General features: G+C 38.0%; 1 protein-coding gene across 1 annotated transcript; it reads left to right on the top strand.

The window, feature by feature from the left end:
- The first annotated feature begins 10,345 nt into the window (after positions 1–10,345).
- On the top strand, positions 10,346–11,110 carry LOC121024810 (trafficking protein particle complex subunit 13-like). The gene has a single exon (XM_040467099.1). It carries the CDS (start codon positions 10,346–10,348, stop codon positions 11,108–11,110), a length of 765 nt encoding a protein of 254 aa, XP_040323033.1.
- Positions 11,111–11,546: the final 436 nt, after the last annotated feature.

Genomic DNA, 11,546 nt, shown 5'->3' with positions numbered 1-11,546 from the left:
ATGAGTCTCTTCCTCAGGACAAGTTCAAACCTACTTACACAAGATAGCCCAATATGTTAACATATTCCACAATGTTACCCAAATCTTTGAATAGACTTCCACAGCCCTTTGAGCTCACTGATCTATTTGTCATGACTGGACCCTACAAGTTAGGGACAATGACTATAGACTGTATTTGAGACTATTGTCTCTTTAACTATTATAGGAATTGTTATTATAACCTAATTAGATATGTACTTTCTTGGTTAAAATATGCCACATCCTCGAATTTTAATATATCTACTATCCAAACTGATAATATTTTCACTGTTAACTCTGATGCCTCAGCATCACAGGGAGGATTAATGGTGTAAGAACTTACCAAAGAGCTCTTTTGCTTATACCGTAAGTGTTTGACATTAAGCTTTTGATGTCTGAAGCAACCACTTCAAAGACATTCATCTTGAATAAATACATGGGCACCTACACAACTAGATAAAAAGCCAGGGTTCCCTATTCATGAATTCCCCTTTGTAGAAAGTTCTGGTTCACCTAAATAAGTGGCTGAGCACTTGCTTTTCACTTCCTGCACTTTAATTCCCACTGTATGTTTTAAATTCATCTATTAGAACAAGACAGGGATGTCCACACTCACCAATGTTATTTAACATAGTACTAGAAGTCCTAGCCTCAGCAATCAGACAACAAAAAGAAATAAAAAGCATCTAAATCAGCAAGGAAGAAGTGAAAAATTCACTATTTGTTGATGACATGATGCTCTATATAGAAAAACCAAAAGGCTCCACCAAAAAACTGCTAGAACTGATACAAGAACTTAGTAAAGTCACAAGATACAAAATCAATGTACAGAAATCTGTTGAATTTATATATTCCAATAATGAAGCGGCAGAAAAAGAAATCAAGGAATCAATCCCATTAACAATTACACCAGAACCCACAAGATAACTAAGAATACTCTGAAAACTACAGAATGCTTATGAAAGAAATTGAAAATAATTCAAAGGAACTGAAAAACATTCCATGCCCAAGAATTGGAAGAACAAATATTGTTAAAATGTCAATACTACCCAAAGCAATCTACACATTTAATGCAATCCTTATCAAAATAACACCAGAATTTTTCTCAGCTAGAACAAACAATTCTAAAATTTGTATGGAACAAAAAAATACCCTGAATAGCTAAAGTAATTTTGAAAAGGAAAACCAAAGCTGGAAGCATCACAATTCCAGTCTTCAAGCTGTATTACAAAGCTGTTATTATCAAGACAACATGGTACTGACACAAAACAGACACATAGATCAATGGAACAGAAGAGAGAACCCAGAAATGGACCCACAAATGTATGGCCAACTAACCTTTGACAAAGCAGGAAAGAACATCCAATGGAAAGAAGACAGTCTCTTCAACAAATGGTGTTGGGAAAACTGGACAGTGACATGCAAAAGAATGAACTTAAACCACTTTCTTAAACCATGCACAAAAATAAATTCAAAATAAATGAAAGACCTAAATGTGAATCAGGAAACCATCAAAATCCTAGAGAACACAGGCAGCCATCTCTTTGACCTCGGCTGTAGCAACCCCTTACTAGATATGTCTCTGGAGGCAAGAAAAACAAAAGTAAAAATGAACTGTTGGGACTTCATTAAGATAAGCTTATGTGAGGAAAGGAAATAATCAACAAAACTAAAAGGGAACCTTCAGAATAGGAGAAGATATCTGCAAATGACACATCTGATAAAGGGTTGGTATCCAAAATCTATAAAGAACTTAACAAACTCAATACCCCAAAAAACAAATAACCCAGTTAAAAAATGGGTAGAAGACATGAATAGACATTTTTCCATGAGGACTTCCACATGGTTTGCAGACACATGAAAAAAATGCTCAACATCACTGATCATCAGGAAAATAGAAATCAAAACTATGATGAGTTATCACCTCACACCAGTCAGAGTAGCTAAAATTAACAACAAAGTAAAAAACAGGTTTTGGCAAGGATGTGGAGAAGGGGAACCCTCTTACACTGTTGGTGGGAATGCAAACTGGTGCAGCCACTGTGGAATACAATATGAAGTTTTCTCAAAAAGTTAAAAATACAATAATCCTATGATCCAGCAATGGCACTACTAGGTATTTACCTAAAGGATACAAAAATACTGATTTGAAGAGATACATGCACCCTGATGTTTATAGGAGCATTTTGGCAGTAGCCAAATTATGTAAAGAAACCAAATGTACAAAAATTAGTGAATACATAAAGAAGAAGTGGTATAGATATACAATGGAATATTACTCAGCCATCAAAAAGTATGAAATCTTACCATTTGCAATGACGTGGATGGAGTTATAGTATATTATGCTAAGCAAAATAAGTCATTCAAAGAAAGACAAGTACCATATGACTTCACTCATATGTGGAATTTAAGAAATAAAACAAATGAACATGGGGGTAGGGGAAGAGAGGCAAACCGGGAAACAGACTCTTAACTATATAGCACAAACTGAGGGTTGTTGGAAAGGAGGTGGGTGGAGAAATGGGTTGAATGGGTGATGGGTATTAAGGAGGGCAATTGTGTTGTGCACTAGGTGTTGTATGCAGGTAATTAGTCTCTGAATTCTGCACCTGAAACTAATATTACACTGTATGTTTACTATTTGAAATTAAATACAAATTTGGAAAAAATAAGGAAACGTTTACTGATAAAATAATAATCACCTGAGATCTCTTCCCCCTATGATGTCTATCATAGCCATGTTAGTGGCTTTTTCTTGAAATGTCTTATTATGTATATATTAATAATAAGTGCTTTTTCTAACCTTGATGGGTTTTTCTCTTAGTTTATTTGTAATCTCCCTCACCATGATTATATCCCTACTCTACTCCTTTCCTAGGTGGATCCTTCCAAATCCTTCCTTATGCTCACATATAAAATATATAAATTGTGGGAATGATTCATTACTGTTTTGTTAACAAAATGTTATGCTAGCTTATGTACTTCTCTGTATATACACCCCTAGGTATGTGAAAACTCCTACTCCAAAAATTATCCCATTTATACATATGTATTTATATACTCCTTCCTTGTGTGTCTCTGGTTGATATACACTTTACTCATTATATATCTGGTTGATAGTGTAAACAGTATAAGAAGGTTGTACCGGAGGGACAGAATCTTAAAGACACTTTTTAACAAAAAATGTTGCTGGGTTTTCTGGAATTGTTTCTCTAATCTGTTTACGGGTACTAATTCCTCTATTTTCAGCGACAAAGACCACATTGCAAATCCATGTCAAAAATTAGTAAAAGAGCTGAGGCGCCTGGTTGGCTTAGTCATTTTGTCTCAGATCATGATCTCATGGTTGAGATGGAGTCTTGCAACTGGCTCTGCACTGACAGCACAGAGACTGCTTGGGATTTTCTCTTTATCTCTTCCCCTTCCCTGTTCACATGTGCATACACTCTCTCTCAAAATAAATAAGTAAACTTAAAAAAAAGAAAAAGAAAAAAATCTGAGAGCCTCATTTCTAATCTAATCTGCAAAAATGACCTGAAAGCTTTTGTCTTCCCTGAAGGAAACCCTTATCTTTTTGTAGCTACAAGGCTGTGATTTCTGAAAATCAGAGTGTCATCTTGTGAGTGGCTGAATTACAACACAAATTGGTTCACAGGTTCTCTTCTGCTAAAGTTAGGGAATTAAGTAATGGAACCTTGAGATTTAGAACAGGGACATTTGCATAGATCTCAATGAAGGTGGTGACAATACCCTCATGAGAGGCCTGAGGAAATTTAAACTTAAAAGCTAAAGTTATGGGAAACTGAAACCTAACCAAGCTTAACCAGCTTGTTCCGCTTCTGTACAATTGCTTGGCGCGCCCATGTATTCCTGATCAATCATTATTGCCTGGCACATCCGTATATTCTTGATCAACCATTGTTACTTGGCACATCCGTGTACTCCTGATCAATCATTGTTGCTTGGCACATCCATTTATTCCTGATCAATCATTGTGATACCCGTACCCCCGGTTGTGGTCTGACCTAAAAGCAGGAACCAATCGAATACTGTTAAGTGTCCAACTTTAAACACCAACCAATCGCAGCTCTGTAACTGTGGAAAATTCCTGATTTCCCCATGAATTGTTTGTACCTGTCTATAAAAGGGGTGTAAAAACCTCTCTCAGGGCCTCTTGGCGTCACTGGCAACGGGGGCGCAGAGGTCCAGGTTCGAACCTGCAATAAATGACCCTTGCTGCTTAGCTTTGACTCTGGACTCTGGTGGTTCGTTTTTGGTGGTCTCTTAGACTCTGGGCGTTTCACTCAGTCTCTCAATTCTACCGAGCCTTTTTACCAGTAGAAGTGTTACTTGGTGGTGGATTGTGTAACTCCTCTGTCCTTATCCTCTCAAAGGAAAGAATTCAGTGGAGAGACTTGATAGGGAGTTTAAGTAGCAAAGGTTTTTATTTAACAAAAAGCAACAGTACACTCTAGAGATAAAGGAGTGGGTTGACCCAAGGATAGGTAGCAGTGCTGAGTTTCTCATTGTGTTTTTTATGGGTGTTTATTCAGTCTCCTCCCTTCCATCTTGTTATTATTGCTCCACCCTCAGATCCGCCTTCGTTTCCTCCCCTCCAACATTTGCACAACTTTGTGTTAGTCATTTTCCCATAAGCACCTAACTGCAACCCACGGGAGTGGGGGGGGGGGCAAACCACAACACCAATACTATAATAACCTCAGGGTTACTAGTAGGTAAGGTCTTTGTTAAATGCACATGTTCCAAGGTTGGAGAAGTCTCTGTATCCCATATCGTCTCTTATCAGTCTGTGTTAAACTGCAAAAGCAGTTGGTCTAAGGGAGATAGGACAGTCTCTGGGTGGAAATCAGGTGGTCCCTGGCAATTGTCCATCTTTTACCCTTCTTTCTCCCCTCCTGCTCATGTCTGCCTACTGCAAAAGAAGGAACATATTTGTCCCTATGTGTTATTCCCTTTTGACCAGAAAAACCTGTAATGATATTTTCTTAGGTAAATGCCTGGGAGAGACTGCTAGTTCTCCTTAGGACCTGCTCCCACCACTTCCTCTTTGCTTCTAGACCTACATGCTTCTAGACCTATATAACTAGACTCGAGCCTCAGTAGGCCCAATGGGTGAAGCACGAAGTATGATATATGAGTATGTGTGATATACACTAACGGAGCTGCATTATATTTTTATTTACACAGAAAATTATCTGAAGAATATGTGTGAGAATGTGTTTTAGGGGTGTGGAATCATGGTAGTGGTGATGGTAATATAAAGTTGTATCAAATAAAATTGAAAAGCCAAAACTGCCTTGGTATAAAAAAGAGGAAGTAATCCAAAGCATTAGGAAGATTTGGATGTTAGAGTGGATTTATCATATAACACCTGCTCGTCCATCCCAGGAGTGTCCAAGGGACACAACTTTCATCATGATTGTGCAGAATAAACTTGTGAGGGGAACTTTAGCATCCTTGAAAAGCTCTGTGATCACTATTCCCTGTAGGTCAAATGTTACACGGGAAACTGTCACCATCAAACAAGGATCCCTAAACTCAATAGGGAGAATGGGATTCCTGGATTGCTGGGGCCAAGGTGTGGCACTTAATCACCAAAGAGAAGGTGAGCATGGTTAATATAATGGACAGCACTGCCAAATCAGTAATCAGAATAGCCTGACTTACAGAGACCTACAGCATTAGATAATTGTGGAGTCCCCAAAACTGAAATAGATGGGCAGCTTATGAAATTTTTATTTGATCTGTCTGCACAGGAGTGATCTAGGCTTAGTGAACAAAGTCATTAAAACATTGAGGTAGTCCTATGATAAGTTTGCAGACTGGAACCAGTTTACAGATCCAAATGCCTTTTGAAAGAAGGTTGGGGGCATGTTCCATAGAGGAAAAACCCTACTACACTATTAGCAACTTATATTGTTAATCTTTCTGCCTACCTTCCCCAAAGGGATATCTGATCATTAATCAGGGGCCTGTGCAGTGGGAAAAGAAAAATAATTAGACTTTTAAGGGATTACTGAACACTGGCTTTGAACTGACAATTCCTGGAGACTTCACTGTGAATCTGCAGCACATAGAGTATGGCTTATGGAGGTCATCACTAGAAATTTAGCACAGATCAATCTCTCTGGCTTAGTGAGTACACAAAACCTACCCTGTAGTTATTTCCCCCAGATCCAGAATTCATAATTGGAAAAGACATACTCAGCTACTGGCAGCATCCCTACATTGGTTACCTAACCTGTGTAGTGAGGGGATATTATGGTAAGAAAGACTAAGTAGAAGCCCCTATTATTGTGACTATCTCTAAATATAGTCAGCTAAAAAGAATACATTTCTAGATGGATTTCCAACTTTAGTGTACCATCAAAGACTTGAGAGATGAAAAATTAGTAATTCTTATCACATTCCCATTCAACTGGCCTGTTTGGCTAGTACAGAAGACAGATGAATCATGAATAATAACAGTAGATCAAGTTTAATCAAGTGGTGGCTCCAAGTGCAGCTTCTATTCTAAATGTGATTTTATTATTTGAACAAATTAATACATTCTCTAAACCTAGTATGCAGTTATTAATCTGTAAAATGATTTTTGTCTATACATTTAACCCTTGAGCAATGCATTGGTTGGGGCACTGAACCCCTGTGCAGTTAAAATTCTTCACATAGCCCTTGACTCCTCCAAAACATAACTAGTAATAGCTTACTGTTTACCAGAAGACCTACAGAGAGCATAAATAGCTGATTAACACATATTTTGTATATGTAATATATATTGTATTCTTACAATATAATCAGCTAAAGAAAAGAACATTATTAAGAATATCATAAGAAATAGAGTATACATTTACAGTACTATATTGCATTTATTTTTTTAAAAAAATCCGTGTATAAGTGAAACCATGCAGCCCAAAGCTGTGTTGATCAAGGGCAACTGTATTTGTTAGTAAAGACCACCAGAAGTAGTTTTCTTTAAGCTGGTAGATCGAGAAATATACCTTCACTGTCCTAACTCAGTAATATATCAACTCTCCATACCTATGTCATAATTTAGTCACAGGGACCTAATTGTCTTTCTCTTCCACTGGACACCATGCTGGTCCATTAAATTGATAGTATTGTACTGATTAGACCTGGTTAACAGGGAGTATCACCTACACTAGTTACTTTGGCAAGACACTTCTGTGCCAGAAGGTGGACAGGAAATCTCACAAAAATTCAGCCACTTTCTACCTCAGTAAAATTTCTGGTGGCCACTGGTCTAGAGCACAAGATATACCTTTTAAGATGAAGAATAAGTTTTTTCATTTACCTCATACCTCATTATCTATGCTACTCTTACCCATTCACAAGTGACTGATTTTGAATGGGGCCCAGAAAAAAATGAAGATCTTGCAAAAGGTCAAGGCTGCTGTGAAAACTGCATTTCCATTTCTGTCATTTGCTCCAAAAGATATGATGGGGCTTGAAAAGTAAGTGGCATGTAGAGATGATCTTTCGAGCCTTTGGAAACCCCTACAGGTGACTCACAGACTCAGGATTTGGGGCAAAACCAAGTCATCTGTGGAACATTACTCCCCTTTTGAGAAACAATTTTGGGGTTGCTTGCTACTGGGCCTTAGTAGAGACTAAACACTAAACCAGGAGCCAAAAATTTACCATATGACATAATCTGCCCATCATAAACTGGGTACTGTGGGACTCAAGCCATAAATACAAAGTTGAGTGTCCACAACAACACTCCATTATGTGGAAGTGACATATATTAGATAAGGCTCAGCAGGTTCTTAAGGCACAAGTAAATTGCATGAAGATGTGGCTCAAATGCCCATAAGATCCTGCTTCTGCTACTTTACCTTCATTCTCTCAACCTGAATCTGTGGCCTCTTTGGGAGTTCCCTATGACTGGTTGAGGAATCAAAAATTCTGCTCTATTTTACAGATGGTTCTCCACAATACACATGCATGTCCCAAAAGTGGACACCTGTAGCACTACCAGACTATTTGGGGATAGCCTTAAAAGACAACAGTGACTCGAAATTCCCCAATGCACAGAACTTTAAGCAGTGCTCCTACTGTTCACTTTACCTAAAAGGATAAATGGCCGGGGTTCCTGGGTGGCTCCTCTGTTAAGTGTCTTTGGCTCAGGTCAAAATCCCATGGTTTGTGAGTTTGAACCCTGTATCAAGTTCTGTGCTGACAGCTCAGAGCTTCTGGATTCCGTGTCTCCCTCTCTCTGTCCCTACCCATCCCCTCTCAAAAATAAATGAACATTAAAATATTTTTAATAAAAAAATAAGAAATGGTCAGAGGTAGGAGTGTATAGCAGTTGGTAAGTTGTGGCCAATAGTGTGACAGGATGGTCCGGAACTTGGAAGAAACACAATTGGAAAATCAGAGATGAGATCTGGGGATGAGAAATGTGGATAGATCTCTCCAAATCAGTACAATATGAAGCTATTAGTGTACTATGTGTATGCTCATCAAAGGGTAACTTTAGCAGACAATGCTTTCACTACTCGGGTGGATAAGATGGCCCATTCTTTAGACATCCATCAGGCTCCTTTACCAGTCATGCCTCTCATTTCCAATGGGCTCATGCACAAAATGGCCATGGTTGCAAGGATGGAGGTTATTGATAGATTTTACAATGTATCAACTTTGCTAGGCTGAACTACATTTCCCAGAATTCTGTGTATTGTATGTTTCCAGTTAGGATGGGCCACAAGGAAGATTCTGCCAAGATTTTGGAGAAATAACAAAGGCAGCAGGCATATTGTAACATAAACACGTTATTGCTTATCTGTTGACTTAATTCAGGATGAAGCAGCAGCTGAGGCAGTTATGTGTGTATAGCTCCAGGACAAGGGAGCCTTGATTCTACAGGATACTATTGCCACCAAACTCAAAATCACTAAGAATGGACATGGGTTTCAGTCCATCCTGTTGCCTTCCAGTTTGTGTTCATGAGATTACAGCCTTCTCATGATCTTGCCTTTCTGCCTGCCCTGTGGGTTTCAAACACCTGCATTGGATGCAAAAACAATATTACAGGGACTGGAAGCCCCAATAATTATGTAAGCCAAATCATTATATCTATGTAGCTATCTAGCTATCTCTATTTATCATCATCTATATTGCTACTAGTACTACTTCTCGTGTTGAAACTTGACTGATATAGTTGTTTGGAAGCCAGGTCCTTTCCTCTATGTAGTGTCCTTGATTTGTTCTGGGCCTGCCTGTACCTCTTATCCCCAGTGACTACATCTGGTGAGCATATTACTCATGTTTTGTTAAAAAATCATTTGTATTTTATGATGTTTTGACATATTGGGGCCTTGCTGACCAAGGAGAGAGTGCCCCTCCCAGGGAAAGCTATTTCCTTTAGATAGCATATTACTCCCCTGTGAGAATGCCTTTTATATGCAAACCAAACAGTCTGGAGCCCACACCAGCCAACTACCTCTTTTATGGAGCTTTCAGTTTAAACCACTATCCCTTTGCCCTAATATAACCTCAGGGACAGGTACCAGGAAATTAGAGAAAGTCCCTATAGCCAGGAGCCTGATGACATTATTCAAATTAGCCAACTCTAATCTGATTAACTGCTTTGTCTTTCCCACAGAAATTCCAATGAAGACTTGCACCTATGTGTTTCTTTCATTCCTTCTGCCTCCTGACCAACCTTAGTGCATCCCCATGTGGCCATGTGTGGCATACCATGCCACCATTTCTTAAGAATTCTAAGTATTAAACTCTTCATTCAAAAGCAATTATCTCCATGTCTGTCATTTCACCATACATGACTCAAATGGACCCCAGTGCTTTATAAGACAGTAGGCAAAATTGTGGTCAAAATAGAAGGTAATCCACCCAGACAGATTTTTATGACACTCAAAGTTGTGCTATCTACTAAGCATAGTTTATTCACCAACTTTCCAGTTACATGTGAAGATAGGGATTTACCTGGTAATTTCTCTAACCAGCTAATAACTGGTGGCCCCCTACCAGAAATGGCAATGTTTGGGGGAGGTGTTGGCTTTATGATAAATACTTAGAAATACATTTTTGAGAGGCAAATTCCATTTATGTGAGAATTCCCAATGATTGCAAATAAGTTGTAAAATCATATTGAAAATACTGATCTTCAGACAAGTACTCAGCCTTTACATCTTTTGGTCTTCATGGCTACCATGGCAGAACATTCATTCAATTGTTGTATTGATGATGTCATCCATGACAAAATAAGGACACTTGGAAGAGTCATCCTGTAGGTTCAGTATCTATGCAATGGTGTGGAGGAAAGATGTTTTTTAGTAAACTGTGCTTATTTCCTTTTCTCCCTCCATTTGAAGTTAAAACAAAGTTTTACAATTCAGGGATGAGTGACTTATTTCTTGAAATCCAGATTCAGAATATTTCATCTTCAACTGTCTTTATACAAAAAGTTTTATTAAAGCCACCTGAAATGTACACCAGGGAAGAATTAAATACTGTCAATCAAGCTGGTGAAGATCAGTGTACCTTTGGAACAAGAACATTTTTACACTCAATGGAAGGACGCCAGTATTTATACTACCTTGAGCTTAAACAGGAATTTTCTGAGAAAGCTGGTACCATTAGGGGACTAATAGAAATGGGAACATTAGATATAGTGTGGAAAAGAGATCTAGGTGAGATGGCAATGCTACAGACAATCCAGCTTCAAAGAGAGGCTCCAGGTTATGGAAACATGAGGCTGTCTTTGGAAACAATCCCAGATACTGTAATTTTAGAAGAGCCTTTTAATATTATCTGTAAGATAACCAACTGCAGTGGTAGGAAAATGAAATTGGTTTTGAAGATGTGTGATACAGATTCTATTCGTTGGTGTGGAAGTTCAGGAAGGTATCTTGGAAAGCTGTCACCAAGTTCATCTCTCTGCTTCACCTTGACACTACTGTCCTTAAAACTGGGCCTACAAGGTGTCTCTGGCATACAGGTAACAGACAAAGTATTAAAAAAAACCTATGCCTGTGATAACCTTGCAAAGATCTGTGTAATACCTTCCACGTTTAAAATGAAAAACTGAAGAAAATTACTAGTGTTATGCTTTCCACAGAGAAGTTTTACATACATTTTTCAGCATCAAAATCATCAATAGCAAATACACAGATTATTTTCATTTACTTCCTTTAAGACTGTGAATGCCTGTGATAATTAAACATTTGTTGATTTCAAAAAAAAAGAGCAATCTGTCGATTTCCATTTTATATTAAGTACACTCTAACATTTCTTGTTTTAGTAAAGCTGCTATTGAGAACATAAAAACTTAGCAGTATATTGATAAGTTAAATGATTATTATGGTTTATTTGCCAAGAGTTCGATTTATCCTTATTTTTTTTCCTTTCTCCTTTCAGTCAATAGAGAACTATTGATGACAGTGCTAAATAAAATTCAGGATGACTCTCATTATTTAAACATGTTGACATTTACTACTTGGAAATGACAATATTTTAAAGTGTAT

This window comes from Herpailurus yagouaroundi, unplaced genomic scaffold, assembly GCF_014898765.1.
Source record: "Herpailurus yagouaroundi ecotype Mexico unplaced genomic scaffold, PumYag 67203, whole genome shotgun sequence".
Lineage (NCBI taxonomy): Eukaryota > Metazoa > Chordata > Mammalia > Carnivora > Felidae > Herpailurus > Herpailurus yagouaroundi.
The sequence above is the reverse complement of the archived record's forward strand: the minus strand, read 5'-3'. Positions and strand labels throughout refer to the sequence as shown.